The sequence below is a fragment of the Ochotona curzoniae genome, unplaced genomic scaffold, assembly GCF_017591425.1.
Source record: "Ochotona curzoniae isolate NIBS_2020 unplaced genomic scaffold, NIBS_Ocur_1.0 contig_2321, whole genome shotgun sequence".
NCBI classification, from domain to species: Eukaryota; Metazoa; Chordata; class Mammalia; order Lagomorpha; family Ochotonidae; genus Ochotona; species Ochotona curzoniae.
Genome location: NW_024465421.1, coordinates 8,004,238 through 8,019,537, shown reverse-complemented (window position 1 = coordinate 8,019,537; position 15,300 = coordinate 8,004,238). Strand labels below are relative to the sequence as shown.

At 60.2% G+C, this 15,300-nt stretch overlaps 2 protein-coding genes across 4 annotated transcripts; both read left to right on the top strand.

The window, feature by feature from the left end:
• Window positions 1-463: 463 nt before the first annotated feature.
• PRSS36 (serine protease 36) lies at window positions 464-9,683 on the top strand. 2 transcript variants are annotated; one of them, XM_040972945.1, is made up of 15 exons: window positions 464-500; window positions 791-826; window positions 1,019-1,048; window positions 1,211-1,373; window positions 1,522-1,802; window positions 3,949-4,115; window positions 6,402-6,651; window positions 6,753-6,882; window positions 7,073-7,329; window positions 7,422-7,573; window positions 7,897-8,134; window positions 8,225-8,366; window positions 8,593-8,843; window positions 8,932-9,053; window positions 9,186-9,683. In XM_040972945.1, exons 1-15 carry the CDS (start codon window positions 464-466, stop codon window positions 9,471-9,473), a joined length of 2,544 nt encoding a protein of 847 aa, XP_040828879.1. In that variant the 3' UTR covers window positions 9,474-9,683. The 2 variants fall into 2 exon arrangements, with proteins under 2 accessions (XP_040828879.1, XP_040828878.1); XM_040972944.1 differs by having other exon boundaries at window positions 7,422-7,588.
• Window positions 9,684-11,412: 1,729 nt separating this feature from the next.
• PRSS8 (serine protease 8) lies at window positions 11,413-15,273 on the top strand. 2 transcript variants are annotated; one of them, XM_040972950.1, is made up of 6 exons: window positions 11,413-11,675; window positions 11,895-11,912; window positions 13,073-13,235; window positions 13,784-14,055; window positions 14,143-14,309; window positions 14,404-15,273. In XM_040972950.1, the coding sequence occupies exons 1-6, from the start codon at window positions 11,591-11,593 to the stop codon at window positions 14,707-14,709; spliced, it is 1,011 nt and encodes a 336-aa protein (XP_040828884.1). In that variant the 5' UTR covers window positions 11,413-11,590; the 3' UTR covers window positions 14,710-15,273. The 2 variants fall into 2 exon arrangements, with proteins under 2 accessions (XP_040828884.1, XP_040828883.1); XM_040972949.1 differs by lacking the exon at window positions 11,895-11,912.
• The last annotated feature ends 27 nt before the right edge of the window (window positions 15,274-15,300 follow it).

Here is a 15,300-nt window from a genome sequence, read left to right as displayed (position 1 = left end):
AACTGCGGTAACCAGAGCTGTGTGAGAAGAAAAGGCCAGGCCCCTGGGGCAGCCGCACCCCAAACACAGGTGAGGTCTTGGTGAGTCATGCCAGTGAGGGGCCACTCCCCCCCTACCCAAATCCCAAGGGTAACTGCTCATCACCCCAGCCCGGCCTCATCACGGTGCGGGAATACTGACCTTGCAATCCTCTCCCCAGTCCTCCTTCTGTACAAGCACCCTAGAACTAGGCCGCCCTGCCCCCTCCCTGGGCCTCCCAAGGGGTGAGATGGGCTCAGGGCTCCAGGTGGGGCTTCAGGCTCCTGACTTCCTCCGTCCAGCCCCAGATCCTCTCAGATTCCCATGGATGGGTGCTGGCCAGGGAGGGTGGGGCTGCTCCCAGGACCATCAGGAGTCACTGGCTGCCGAGAGCTGTGGCAGAGATCAGGCCCGCTGCTGTACCAATCACCAGCTCCAAGGGGCCATGACCCAGCACCTGCTGCTCCCGCTCGTGGTCCTCGGTAACCGCAGGGGAGAGGGGAGAGCTGCAAGGGGCCTGGATTCTCCCCAGCTAGGCAGCAGGGAAACCAGGATCCCTGGGGCAGGGGGGAAGATAGACGTGGGCAGTGCACTGGGAGAGGAGGGAGGCAGTGCCAGAGGCAAGTGAGGTGTCAGTGTTTGGGGGCAAAGTGGGCCTCTAAAGGCAGAGGGTACTGGGGTGCTCAGGGGCAGACAGAGCCGGCCCCAGGCCTACCGAGACGGGAATCAGAGAGCGCAGCCCCCAGCCTCTGGGTGCCTTCTGTCTTTCCAGCCATCAGGCCCCTCCCAGGAGATTTGCAGGATTCAGGTATGGTTGCTGGACCCGTGGGGGCCGGGGGGGGGGGGGGGGCCAAAGGGGAGTCATTTGTAAAAGCAGGAAAAAAAAATGCAAGGGGCAGCATGGGCTAGTGGAAGGAGGGTAAGGGTGGAGGGGGTCAGGGAGTGGGCAGCCGAGAGATGGGGTCTGTAAGTCACCAGTGTCTCCCCCTCTCACCGGCAGCTTCTCCCACGCAAGAAGCCGACGATCTGGGTGAGGAAGACGTTGGGGCGTCCTGGGGACCTTTAAGGGGAGGTGGCAGTACCCAGAAACTTCTGCCAAGGAAAAGGATCTCTTTGCCTAGAAGTGGGGACGGGCGTCATCTTCAGGCACCTGACCTAGGCAGGCTCTGACCTCCAAGGTTCCCCACTGCAGATTGCGGGCGCCCCGAGCCCTCTGCCCGCATCATGGGGGGCTCCGATGCACAGCCTGGCACCTGGCCGTGGCAGGTGAGCCTGCATCACCGGGGCAGCCACGTGTGCGGGGGCTCCCTCATCGCGCCCTCCTGGGTCCTCTCTGCCGCCCACTGCTTCGTGTCGTGAGTATCCGCCCTGGTCCAGACCCTTCCTGCTCCTTCCAAAGGCCCCAAACCTGGTGGTGACCCCGCCGAGCCCCCAGACCCCCGTTAGGATCAGCCCAGCTCGGTGGAGTCCATCTAACCCCGTTCCGCCTCGCCCTCGGCGCAGGAACGGGACCCTGGAGCCCGCGGCCGAGTGGGCAGTCCTGCTGGGCGTGCACTCCCAGGACGGGCCCCTGGACGGCGCGCACGTCCGCGCGGTGGCCGCCATCCTGGTGCCGGACAACTACAGCTCCGTGGAGCTGGGCGCCGACCTGGCCCTGCTGCGCCTGGCCTCGCCCGCCAGGCTGGGCCCCGCCGTGCGGCCCGTGTGCCTGCCGCGCGCCTCGCACCGCTTCGTCCACGGCACCGCCTGCTGGGCCACCGGCTGGGGGGACGTCCAGGAGGCCGGTGAGCGGCGCGGGGCCCGGGAAGGCGGGAGCGCCGAGAGACCGAGCGGACCGCGCGCCCCTCGGGAGGAGTGACCTGGGGCGCGTCCCTGCAGGCCGGGCTCCGGGATAGGGGGCCGCGGGGCGGGGCCAGGCCGCGGGGCGGGGCCACGGGCGGGGCCAGGCCGCGGGGCGGGGCCACGGGGCGGGGCTCGGGAGGTGAACGCTATAGGCGTGGTCTCGGGTCGCGTGTGTGGGCGGAACCTCAGGCGAACCTGTGGGCGTGGTTTCGAATGGTGTCGGTGGGCGGGGCTCGGGAGGTGGAGCCTGGGAGGAGCCTCGTGTGGGCGTGGCGTCGCTGTGTGGGCGGGGCTTAGAGGGCGAGTTTCTGTAAGGTTCCAGGATGAGTCTCGCACCTGGCCTATCCTGTCCTTCTCCCCTAGGCCTCCCAAAGGAGCTACTCCCATACACCTGATTCCCTCCTCCTATTTTTTCCCCTGTATTTAGTAAAGTGGGGTGTTTTAGACAAAGCACTTCAGCCAGTACACTTCCTGTTCTGAAAAATGAGGGAAATGGTAAGAGATCTGTGCCAGGCTTCTAGAAGCACAGGAACGAACACAGCATGGATCGTCCGAGCTGTGTTTATGCTAGGTAATTCATGTGAAAGCACTGAGACAGTGTCTGGTGCACAGCAGGTGCTGGGCAAATGTCTGTGCCCTCTCTTCCTTCCCTCTCCTTTTCCAGCCCTCTCCACTCTCCACCCTCCTTGCTTGCTCATTCTCTCACTCAAGTTATTTCTTGTTTGTGTATGCCATGCACTGAATGAGACCCCAGTGACCATAAAAAGCCAGACGGCTGCCTTCTCAGAGCTCACGTTCTATTAGGTAGAGAAACGATACTTCCAGCAAATAAGCAGACACTGTGTATTAGAAGCATGGGGAGGAGGAACACAGTGCTTTTGCATTCCCTGTCATCCCTGACATGCAATGCTACCATTCTGGGTTAGCAATCCCCTCCACGTACAGATTCCACAACTGTTGGGATCCCATCTGTGCCAATGCGAGGGGCGTGCAGAAGGACATGCCACAGCCTCTACTTGCAGAGGGGTCCCCTCTCAGCAGAAGGTGACAGGAAGGAGCCCTGGGGGGCACCTAGGAAATCCACATGGATGGGGCCAGGCCATCCTGACCTGAGCAGCTAATTTCTGGGAAGGTTTTGTGGAGAGAGGCTGTCCCCAAGAAGAGACTGGGGCAGTTGGAGGCATCCGTGGGACCCGGGGGAGGCAGAAGGTCAGGAGGAGAAGGAGAGGGCCACAGGGGCCACAACAGCTGCTGAGGCTGGACCACCAAGGCTCTCAGGTCAGCCCGAGGGCCAGGGGACCCCACCAGCTTGGCGGAGCCCCATCCTCGAACTGCCCCCTACACACACACACACACACACACACACACACACACACGCACACACATACTTGGAGCCCCATAGGCAGCCTGGACAGCAACTGAGGATTCCGAATGACTGAAAAAGGAGCTGTGCTCACACCTCTGTGCCTCCGCCTCTTTTCAGGACCCAGAGACTTGCTTCCAGCAAAACCAGATGCCCTTTGGGACAGACCGGGTGCCCCCACGTAGGCAGCAGCCTGCGGCAAGATCAGAGCTGAACTTTAGAAGCTGCTTGGGCAGCCATGCATGAAGAATAGCCAGGTTCTGTCATGCAGACCCAAGGCTACCCAGTCTGCCCCAGCCAGTTACAGCAAATGCTAAGAAGTCACCAGCACCCCTGATGGGGGCGTGGGGGGGGGCGGGGAGATGTAGAGACAGACACCAGGCTGACACCCTGATCAGCCCCGGCTTGGCCACCCAGGTCCACTGCAGCATCTATCACATCTCTATGAAAGGGATGCCCTCTGTTCCACCGGCACCCAGGGCTGCACCTCAATGGCTTTAGTCCCTCCAGGCCTCCGTTGCACCTTTGAGCAGTGTGCAACCTGCACGATCATGCGTGGCAATTCTTACGTGAGAATAGAGGATAGGAGCAAGAAGAGTTGTGGGGGACGCGGTGAGCTGAGCTGCCGGTGGCGGCATCTCAATGGAGGGGACAAAGCTGAGCCCAGGGCACGTGGGGGCTCCATACCTGTCTCACGGGATCTGCTGTCTGCTTCTGGCCCCCAGACCCTCTGCCTGTGCCCTGGGTACTCCAGGAAGTGAGACTGAAGCTGCTGGGAGAGGCCGCCTGCCAATGTCTCTACAGTCGCCCGGGCCCCTTCAACCTCACCTTCCAGCTGCTACCAGGGATGCTGTGTGCCGGCTACCCGGAGGGCCGCAGGGACACCTGCCAGGTGAGGGGCGGGCAGACAGAGCATCTCTCAGAGCCTTCCTGCGGAGGGTGAGAAAAGGCTGTTGGAAGGCAGATGTGGGGAGCAGCTGGGGTTGCACAAGTGGACACTGTTCCCCCACGGTGGCATAGTGTGGGAAGGTGCCAGGCTTCAGGAAGACTTGTCATTCCCTGTGAGCTGTGCAGCCTTGGCCAGGCGACTGAACCTGCTCCTATGGAAGATGGAGGGAACGGCATTCTTCATGTTACTGCCACAACACCCAGTGCTCAAGCCTTCATCAGAACTAGCTAAAGACTTGAGCCCACACCCCAGCCCCTAGTGTCACACACTGAGGAAAGAGTGGTTGAAAAAACAAAGCTAATCCTTCTCTGAAAGCCAAAAAAAAAAAAAAAGAGTCTCTTATTTCTTTATTTGAAAAGATGCAAAGCAACAGGTGTGGTGGCATAACAGACTAAACCTCTACCTACCTGTGCCGGCATCCCGTATGTACCCCAGTTCTAGTCCTGGCTGTTCCACTTCCCAGTTCAGCTCTCTGCTTGTGACCTGGGAAAGCAGCAGAAGATGACCCAAGTGCCTGGGATCCTGCACCCACGTGGAAAACCTGGAGGAAGCTCCTGCCTCTTGGCTTTGGACTGCTGTTGCAGCCATTCAGGGAATAAATCAGTGGGTGGAAGATGTCCCTCTCTGTCCCTCGTCCTCTCTCTATAAGTCTGCCCTTGAAATAAAAATAAAATAAATATGCTTTTAAAAATAAAAGAAAGAGAAGCAGAGAGAGAGAGACAGGGAGAGATCTGTCCTCTGAAGATTCACCTCCCAAAAGCTGCAACAGCCGAGGCTGGACCAGGTCAAAGCCGGGAGCCTGCAGCTCTGTCCAGGGCTCCCCAAGTCCGTGGGCTGTCGTGTGCCACCTTCCCAAGTGCATTAGCAGGAAGCTGGGTCAGGAGCAGAGTCCTTGGGGATGCATACTGGTGTTTCAGTACTGGATTCAAGTGCCCCAGGCAGCAGCTTAACTCACAGTGCCATAATTTCCACGCTGAAAAACATAATATATTTGCAACATCTTGCCCAGAAATCCTTCTCCCAAGCATGAGTGCTGCTGGGGGGGATTCAAGCAAACTGACCCCCGGGTCTCCACCCTCACCACCCTAGCTCTGCTGCCAAGTCGCCAAGTCGGAGGTTCCAGGACCTGAACAGATAACCTTCTGGCTGCTGAGACAAAATAACAAGCAATTCAAATGCCTGGAGACCACTGCTGCCTGGCAGAACTTCCTGTACTGTTGGAAATGTTCTTTATCTTTGTTGCGAGCGGAGCATGGTAGCTGATGGTCACGTGTGCTCATTGAACACATGACATGTGGCGAGTGAGGGGCTGGCACTGCGGCCCAGTGACACCAGCATCCCAGAGGAGTTGCCATTCTGGTCCCGACTGTTCCATTTGCGGTCCAGCTCCCTGCTGTTGCACCTGGAAAGCAGCAGAGGGAGGTCCAGTGCTTACGCCCCTGCACCACCTGCCAGACCACATGAAGTTCCTGGCTCCTGGCTCAGCCTGGCCCAGACTGTAGCCACTACAGCCCTTCCTCCCGGTTACTCTGGAAATTCAGATTTGCAGAAAGGAGAGACAGAGAGGAAGATCTTCCAACTGCAGGTTCACTCCCCAAATAGCCCCAATGGCCAGAGCTGAGCCGATCTGAAGCCAGCAGCCAGATGCTTCTTCCGGGTCTCCCACATGGGTGCAGCGTCCCAAAGTGTTAGGCCGTCCTCTACTGCTTTTCCCAAGCCACAAGCAGGGATCTGGAAGGGAAGTGGAGCAGCCGGGATTAGAACCGGCACCCAAATGGGATCTCAGCAACTGCGAGGCCACTAGGCTACCACGCCGGGCCCAATATATATTCTTAAAGCAATCTTGCGTTCCCAGATGTGTTAACAGGGAGCTGGATCAGAAGTAGAGCAGCCAGGACTCAAACTGGTGCTGACATGGGTGCCAGCTCACTGACAGCCACTGAACCACACTCAAGACCAAGTTGGTCCCTAGGGTTTATTTACAACTGGATGAACCAAGTCAGGGTTTAACTGGAGCGAGTCTTCTAGTTATGAGTGAGAGCTGCAGGCGTCTCTTGCCTGGCCTTGTGCTCTTGGCCTCGGCCATTCGCGGGGTTTTCTTCTGTGCTGGGGTCTGGGGACACAGGACCACACATCGCCCAGGCCACTTTCTAGCAGATGGCGGGAGGGCAGTCCCTACAAGGACGCTGGCACCGACGGTGGTGAGTCCCTGTGCCAACTTCCCAACAGGGGGATTCTGGGGGACCCCTGGTCTGTGAGGAAGGTGGCCGCTGGTTCCAGGCAGGGATCACCAGCTTCGGCTTTGGCTGTGGTCGGAGGAACCGCCCAGGAGTCTTCACAGCAGTGGCGCCCTATGAGGCCTGGATCCGGGCACAGGTGATGGGTTCAGAGCCTGGGCCTGCCTTTCCCATTCAACCCCAGGAGCCCCAGTCAGGCCCCGGGGAGCCCAGGGAGGAAAACTGCACCATCGCCCTGCCAGGTGAGGGCCAGGGCACCGGGGAGGTGAGCTGACTTGGAAGAAGCCGAGTCGGGGGGAGGGTGGCAGCTCCTGGGTCTTACCCAGGCCTCTCGCCTCCTCAGAGTGTGGGAAGGCTCCGCGGCCGGGAGCCTGGCCCTGGGAGGCCCAGGTGATCGTGCCAGGATCTAGGCCCTGCCATGGGGCACTGGTGTCCGAGAGCTGGGTCTTGGCACCTGCTACCTGCTTCCTGGAGTGAGTGAGCATTCCCGTCTTCCTTTCGGCCCTAATCCCACTCCTGGGTGAGGTAGGGGTGGGGGACCCTGCATAAAAACAGGGGTTCCTGTGGAGATCCAGTCGGTGACCCCAGCCTCGAGCTAAGGACTCTAAGCCACAGAGGGTGGAGGGTGCGAGGTCTCCAGGCCCCAGCTTTCCCACCCTGCAGCCCCATCAACCCCGACGACGCGCCCCGCGACCTCGGAGCCTGGCGCGTGCTGCTGCCCTCGCGCCCGCGCGCGGAGCGGGTGGCGCGCCTCGTGGCGCACGAGAACGCCTCGTGGGATGACGCCTCGGATCTGGCCCTGCTGCAGCTGCGCGCGCCCGTGAACCTGAGTGCGGCCCCGCGGCCCGTGTGCCTGCCCCACCCGGAACACTACTTTCTGCCGGGAAGCCGCTGCCGCCTGGCCCGCTGGGGCCGCGGGGGTATGCGGAGCCCCGAGGTTGGATGGGGCGTCGCGGAGCCCGAGCCCCTGTGGCTGCAGCGCGCGCTCCCCGCCTCTCCCCCGTCCCCCCAGAACGCGCGCCCCGCTCCAGCGCGCTGCTGGAGGCCGAGCTGCTGAGTCGCTGGTGGTGCCACTGCCTGCACGGCCGCCAGGGGGCGCAGGTGCCACTGCCCGGAGACCCGCCGCGCGCGCTCTGCCCCGCCTACCGGGAGGAGGAGGAGGAGGCGGGCCGCTGCTGGGTGAGCGGCGGGGGCGGAGCCTGAGGGGGCGGGTCTGACGGGGGAGCCAGGGATAGGCCGAGAGAGCCGTGGGCGGGGCCTGCAGCGCTGGAGGGAGGCGTGGCCCAAAGGAGCCCTGGCGGGGTTCCAGCAGGTGCGCGAGTTCCTGGCTAGCCCCAGATTCCTGGAGAATCCTGGTGTGAGGGTTGAATTCTTACCGAGATGGGCAGTGGCGCTGGCAGGAGGTGGGACGGATTGCGGAGCTCGTGGGGTCTGAGACGTCCGTAGGGGACCCCGCTGCTCGCCATGCACATCCTGTCTGGGTGCAGGATGACTCCGGGTGGAGCCTCCTATGCCAGGAGGAAGGTACCTGGTTCCTGGCTGGAGTCGCGGACCTCTCCGGCAATTGTCTGCGTCCCCGAGTCTTCTCCCCTCTGCACGACCATGGCCCATGGATCAGCCATGTGGCCCGGGGGGCTTACCTGGAGGACCAGCTAGCCTGGGACTGGGGTCCCGATGGTGAGGAGACTGAGCCCCACACCTGCCCTCCACACACAGAGCATGGCGGTGAGCAAGAAGGCCTTTGGGGCTTAGCTGGGAGGGGGATTAGATCAGGGGTTCAGGACTCAGCTGTGGCGTCCTCATACCTCTCTCTAGCTTGTGGCCTGCAGCCAGAGGCCTCTCCCGAGGGGTTGCTATGGCCCTGGCTGGCAGAGGTACACGTGGCTGGTGATCGCGTCTGTGCTGGGATTCTTGTGGCCCCCAGCTGGGTGCTGGCAGCTACTCACTGTGTCCTCAGGTGGGTGTCCTCACACACACACACACACACACCCAAGCAAGAGCCAGGAAGGGCTCTGGGCTGCTGTCCCCTGGGGAGCCCAGGGGAGCACTGTGCAGTGTTCTGGGGGAACAGAAAAGAGATCAGATCTCAGGCCTGGGGACCCATCCTTGCCTTTTGTGTAGGTCGGGAAGCACCCTCCCAGCAGTGAGAGCAGTGGGAGCAACACCAGGTCTTGTTCCCACAGGCTGGGTTCTACCACAGTGCCTCACATGGAGGTGTACCTGGGCTGGGCAGGGGCCAGCCCCCGGGTCTCACGGCTGGTGGTCAGCATCCGTTTGCCCCGGCACCTGGGACTCAGGCCTCCCCTGGCTCTTCTGGAGCTGAGCTCCCGGGTGGAGCCCTCCCCAGCAGCCCTGCCCATCTGCCTTTATCCAGGGGGTCTCCCCCTGGGGGCCAGCTGCTGGGTGCTGGGCTGGAAGGATCCCCAGGACCGAGGTGAGAGCCCCAGGTGACAGGGTGGGGAGGAGTGTGACAAACAACGGGGGGACCAGCACCCCGGGCACAACCCCTTCCTTGTCTGCAGTCCCTGTGGCTGCCGCTGTGTCTATCTTGACGCCCCGTCTCTGTCACTGTCTCTATGAGAGTGTTTTGCCCCCCGGGACACTCTGTGTCCTGTATACGGAGGGGCAGGAGGACAAGTGTGAGGTATGTACTGGTACCAGGTCCCAGCATCCTGTCTAGACTTTGAGGTAAGGCGGGTTAGCCTACCCCAGGGAAGGTGTACGGCCTTGGGAGGCAGCGTCCCAGACCCCACTGACCCTGGCCCCGATTCTGCAGGTGACCTCAGCACCTCCCCTCCTGTGCCGCACCCAAGGGGGCTCCTGGGTCCTGGTGGGCATGGCCATGCGAGGCAGCCGGGAGCTGTTTGCGGCTGTGGGCCCTGAAGAAGCCTGGATCTCCCAAACCGTCGGCGAGGTCCACTTCTTGCCTCCAAGTGGCTCCCCCTACTGGCCCCCTGAAGGCAGCAACCTCTGTCCCCCAGCCCTGGCAGGGGCCCCAGGCTCCCCACGGTCAGCTCTGTCTGTGCTGCTGCTACTGTTGCCGCCTGCACTCCTCCAGGGCTGAAGGTCTGGATCCGGGGCAGGGGGCATGGCCTCCCCTTCTTTTCCCAACCCACTACAGCCCGCCCAGTGGAGCAGGAATGCGACCCAACCGGTTCACTCCTGTGGAGAACTTCCAAAGTTCCCATCCACCCCAGGGCAGCGAATTAAAGCTCACTGGGCCTCAGCGCCAGCTATTTTGGGCTTAGGAATCCTTAGGGGGAGGGGTGGCAGGAGGAGCAGTGAATAAACGTATAAATACAGACACGTGGTTTTTGTGGCATCATGGTGGGGGGGAGGCGGGCTGAGGGCATGTGGGCCACGGGGAAGCCCAGGGGAAGGGCCCCTCCTTCTCAGCCTCGGTGAGTCAGGCTTTGGGCTCTCAGGAAATATGTCCCTGATAACGTGGCAGTTGCTCCCGCATTCCTGCCCCGGGGCGGGGGAAGCCAGGTGGCCACTTGTGTGTGTGTCACCTCCCCCGTGGAATGAATTCGTGTCCCCGGCACCTGCTGGACACCTCAGCCACGGCTGGCTCCCTGCTGCCTGTCTCCTCAAAAGCACACCCAAGTGTAACCCCCAAGGTTTGGACTCCCTCCCCCAACCACTTGCCTGAGCATCTGCGCATTCATTCACGTCACAGTCACTGCTGACCACGAAATCAAAGCACCATGGGCGTCATCAGCAAAGCCCACTGAAAGCTCCTATTCTCAGGCCGAGCACACAGGGGCACCTTGGGTTGAGGGGCTGGAAAAGGACCAGGAAGCCACGCCTGGGCGGGGTGTGAGGAGACCTGGGGGGTCAGCGAGTGAGAATGGACATCAGCTGGGGAGGGTGGTGGGGAGGGGAGATCTGTCTAGGCATGGAGTCAGAAGGAGGGCCCAGAAGGGAGATGTGGGAGGTTGTGTGGAAGAGAAGAGCATCTTAAAGGGCCAGGTTTATCCTGAGCCACTAGACACCAAAGAGAATAGTCCCTGGAATCTCCACAGGGAGCTGCATCCCCACCTGCTTCTATGGCTAGCCTGCCCCCCACAAGCCACTGCCCACCATTCCACTCACCCCGTCCTCTCTCCCAGTGAGCGCCCAGCTGGATCCTCCCGCTGACTCACACCGGGACTTCCCTGGTCTCCCCCAGCCAGGACCCTAAACTCCCTTCCTGCTGAGTTGGGAAAGTTGGTGAGGAGGTAAGGGTGTTTCTCCTGAAGCTTGAGTCCAGAGCATCCATCGGAAGCTGCCAAGGATTCTCGGAGAAGTGCATCTGACGGCTACCGTCTCCTTTCCCTGAACCGCTGCACCTGGGTCCTGAATTCTAGAACATTCTCCTGTGCCACTGTCCCTCCCACCCCTCATCTCCATTAATACCATCCAACACGCTCTTTAGGCCTCAGTTCTCAAGGCACTTTGTCCAGAACCCCTCAAGTTGCTGAGCCCTCTTATCTGAACCCCAGTGCTTGTCTGTATCCAGTCCCAGTTTGAAATTAGTGTGTCAATGTTTTATGGTGATCTCAGGTCCCATCTGCCACCTCTCCTGCCCCCTTCCTGCTCAGGGAAGCATCAGGGATATGACAGACCCTGGATCAGTATTTGTGCAATGGCTGGCAGGTGAAGCTCAGGTGAAGCTGACTGGTGACCCGGACTCAGTCGCATAAGGCTGGGCCAGGTGCTAGGGGGCAGTGGTAGGGGCATTAACTCATGCTAGAGACCTGGTAGGCCTGGGCCTTTGACAATGGCCAGCCCACCAGGTCTCTAGCCCAGTCCCAGACCGCAGTCCCCACCTCCCAACACACAGCCTGGGGGGATCTGAGAGCACTGGGCTGGAGCTCAGGCGACCGGCAGGCGGGGCCAGGGGAGGGGCCAGCAGGTAGGTGCCTTCCCCTGAGCTGCTGCAACCGGAGAAGTCTCTGCCTCCGTGGCCCGGGCCAGCCGGAGTCGCGCTTCTACTGCTGCCTGTTTTTAACTCCAGACGTGCTCGCCTGGCAGCTGTCTCCCTTGGAAGCCAGCTTTCTCCTCCCAGCCCAGCTCAGATCCCAGAACCCCTTACTTTGGAGTCAGACACCTGGATCCTGCTGTGGAAACCAGCTCCGGTTTCTTCCTTTGTCTACCTGGTGTCTCTCCTGCTCTCCCGGGGGGCCCTCATCCTGGGCCATGGCCCGGAAAACGGGCCTGGGGCCTGGGAAGCTCAAAGCCGTGGCCATTCTGCTCTCTTTTGGACTACTCCAGGCTGGAATGGGTGAGTGCATTTTGCGAGTTCAGGGGCTTTGGGCGTAGGGCACAGTGCTCTTCCAGGGGCACCTCGCTTATCCCGGCCCCGGCCTCCCTGCTTCTCAGCCTCCCTCTTCCTTCGGAGGTGGCTTGGCCCTCCTAGAAACAAAGAGGGGCCAGGCCTCTGGAGAAGCGGCAGGTGCTTCTTCCCTGCTTAACCGTCCCTCCTTCTCTTTCCTCTCTCTAGGAGCTGATGAGGCTGAAGGTGAGACTGGCTGGGGAACTGGGGGAGGGGACGGGATTAGGATTCACATTCTCCCAGTGGGTTTAACAAGTGTCTCCCCCGAAGCGAAGCCAGCCAACCCATTCCTCTATCTGCTCTGTGACTGGGGGGTTACTGCCTGATTTTATGGGTAAGAACCCTGAGGAACTGGCTTGTCCAAGGATACACAGCTGGATTTTTATACTCACTCTGGACTCTCGAGGTGGGGCACTCAAGGTTGTTTTGAACGAAATAAACCAAAGGTCTCTTTCGAAGGCTCCACAGTTGGTGAATCAGACCATTTTCGAGCTTGGTTTCACCACTGACGGGTGCCTCCCTCTCAGTCCCCTTGCCTCCCTAAGCAGGTGTCCTCACCGCCCCCACCCGAGGCGGTCTTGGTGTTCCTCTGCAGGGGCTATAGCGAGGAGGGAAGAGATAAAGGAAGTGAAAGCCAGGTGCTGAGGCAGCCAGCAAACACTAAATAGAGGCTATTGTCATGATGATGACTGCTGGGTCTCTGCTCCTTTGGAGGTGACTCTGTGAAGGGCATTCCGGCTCTGCTCCCAACTGTGGCCTCAGGGAGGGGAGGGCTGGGGCTGGCTTGGAAGGGCTTCGGTCTACCCGCCCGCCCGTGACTCCAGCTGGGACTGGCTGGGGAACTGCATGCATGGGAACACAATTGTCCGAAGACAACAGTGGGATGGGGCAGCTTGGAGGCCATGCCCAAACAGCAGGGTCAAGACAGGTGATGGAGGAGCTTGAGAGAATGTGCAAAGCGGAGTAAGGTCAGGGAAAGGGTTCCGAGGCAGAGTGCTCCAGACAAGTGAAGATTTAAAGGAGGCCGTTTGTGAGAGATGCCTTCAGAAAGTCCATGGAAAACAGTATGGAAAAAAAAATGGGAGTCTGTCTTGATGGGACATTGAAAACTACGCATGGCTTTTCATAATTGCACTTTCCATGAGGTTTTGGAAACCTCCCAAGTGCAGTCAAGTTGTGTCTGGGGCTGGAGCAGTGGGTGGGCCAGCGGGTATGGGCAGCAAGGGATGGGAACTCAACACTGGCTGAGGGCTGGGTTGGGGACAAAGCCACCCCAAGCTCTACCCCAGACTCCATGGGATGGCTCAACAGCGGCTGTGGCCTGACCCCCTTTCACCCTTCCCCAGTCCCCTGCGGTACCGTTGTCCAAGCACGCATCACCGGTGGGAGCAATGCCAAACCTGGTCAGTGGCCCTGGCAAGTCAGCATCCTCTACAATGGCGTTCATGTGTGTGGTGGTTCTCTTGTTTCTGACCAGTGGGTACTGTCAGCTGCTCACTGCTTCCCCAGGTACCAGCTGGGTGGTGGGAAGGGAGTGGAATGCCAAAGGGGTCTGAAATTTTGACTGATACATTAGCATAAAACGAATGGGCCTTTGGCATAGCCGCTGGGTTGCCCACATGCCATGTATACCCAGGGTTGAAGTCCTGGCTCTGCTCCAGAGGCTCAAGTGTTTATGTCCCTGTTACCCCCATGGCAGTTCCTGATCCTGGATTTGATCTTGACCCAGCCCTGGCTACTGGGGAGTGAACCAGTAGATGGGAGCTCTGTCTCACTACAGTTCAAATAAGGCATTTTTTCCAAAGTGGGCTGGCAGTGAACATTCACCTGTCAATCCAGGTCAGAGGCCAAGTCTTTGGACTGGATCCAAGGGTATCAGCCAAGGCTGAAACACCAGCCAGGAGGGAAGGCAAGGGGTTACAGGTCACGGGCTAAAACTAGGGTCCTGCTTGAGGCCTAAAAGGTGCCACCTGGGAATGGCATGTGGGGTTGGAGGCCATAAGGTACCAGGGGTCCCTTTCTGCCTGCCCTTTCCCCACCCCCGCCTGTGCTTGCAGTGAACATGATGTGAAAGACTATGACATCAAGCTGGGGGCTGACCAGCTAGACTCCTACTCTAATGTCACCGAGACCTGCATGGCAAGTGAAGTCATCGTCCACCCAGACTACCAAGAGGAGGGCTCCCAGGGCGACATAGCGCTGCTCAAACTCAAGCAAACGGTCAACTTCAGCCGCTATATCCGGCCCATCTGCCTTCCTGCAGCCAACGCCTCCTTCCCCAATGGCCTCAAATGTACCGTTACTGGATGGGGCTATGTGGCCCCCTCAGGTGAGGACAGGGCATGAATGCTCAGGGGGGACGTGGGGGGCTTGCTTTGGGGTGGGAAGCCCTAGGTAAGCAACACCTTGTCCACAGTGAGCCTTCCGAGCCCCAAGCCCCTGCAGCAGCTGGAGGTGCCGCTCATTAGCCGTGAGACATGCAACCGTCTGTACAACATTGACGCTAACCCTGAGGAGCCCCACGTCATCCAGGACGACATGCTGTGTGCAGGCTATGTGACGGGGGGCAAGGACGCCTGCCAGGTTAGGGCTGCGGGAGCGGGGAGCCGGGCAACTCCCAGGAGATGACAGCCCCTCGAGCCTGGTCCTCACACTGTCCTGTGACTTTTCTCCTCAGGGCGACTCCGGGGGCCCACTCTCCTGTCGTATGGATGGCCACTGGTATCTGGCAGGCATTGTGAGCTGGGGTGATGCCTGTGGGGCCCCCAATAGGCCTGGGGTGTACACTCTGACCTCACGCTATGCCTCCTGGATCCAGCAAAAAGTGCCTGGACTGCAGCCTCGTGTGATGCTTGAGACCCAGGAGTCCCAGCCTGACAGCTACCTCTGTAGCTCGGCGCCAGCCCTCCGTGGGCTGCAGACTAGCCTCCTGCTGCCACTAGGCCTGACCCTGAGCCTCTTCTGCCTGTGGCACAAGCAGTGAGTGAATAGCCCTGGAAGCTGCTCCCGCTTGGACACATCACACCTGAGGATGGACGCTGGATGCCTTGTTCCCAGGAAGGGCCTGGCTTGGGCCACACCAGGTGGGAGGCCAGGCCCTAACCTGATCTTCGAGCCCATTCTTCTGGCTTGGTCTATGGGCTTATAACCCACAAGCCTGTATCTCGATTGGCGGTCCTGGCTACCTCCATCTGCCATCTGCAAGCCCACAGGCTGGGCTCCTCCCAAACTCCCAAGGACAATCCAACGTGAGATGAGCCCTGGCTTCCATTTGTTTCTCTGAAACTGGGTAGCTACCCAGCTGATTGCTGCTGAGGGTTGGGCCAGATTCTCTGGCCCACCAGCACACCTGTCCACCGAGCCGTCACTTGGCCTCCTGTCTTCTGGGCTCGGTTGCCTTCAGAACAGGAGAGGGCCCAATCTTGCCCTATTGGTCACCAAGCTCCCTTGAGCCCCGACTCGTGGACTCCGGAGGACTGAGCCCCCACTGGAGTTAGGCTGGGGCTTGGGATTGGGGTGGGGACCAGAAGGAAGGATTAAACATGCGTACAGCACAGCTGGCTGGGTGTGATGT

Excerpts from the sequence above, each read along its gene's own strand:
- PRSS36 (XM_040972944.1), top strand. The coding sequence starts at position 464 with ATGACCCAGCACCTGCTGCTCCCGCTCGTGGTCCTCG. Across the intron at positions 827-1,018 it reads AGGAGATTTGCAGGATTCAG|CTTCTCCCACGCAAGAAGCC; the intron begins GTATGGTTGCTG and ends TCTCACCGGCAG. Across the intron at positions 6,883-7,072 it reads CCTGCTACCTGCTTCCTGGA|CCCCATCAACCCCGACGACG; the intron begins GTGAGTGAGCAT and ends CCCACCCTGCAG.
- PRSS8 (XM_040972950.1), top strand. The coding sequence starts at position 11,591 with ATGGCCCGGAAAACGGGCCTGGGGCCTGGGAAGCTCAAAGCCGTGGCC. Across the intron at positions 13,236-13,783 it reads GCTGCTCACTGCTTCCCCAG|TGAACATGATGTGAAAGACT; the intron begins GTACCAGCTGGG and ends CTGTGCTTGCAG. Across the intron at positions 14,056-14,142 it reads GGGCTATGTGGCCCCCTCAG|TGAGCCTTCCGAGCCCCAAG; the intron begins GTGAGGACAGGG and ends CCTTGTCCACAG.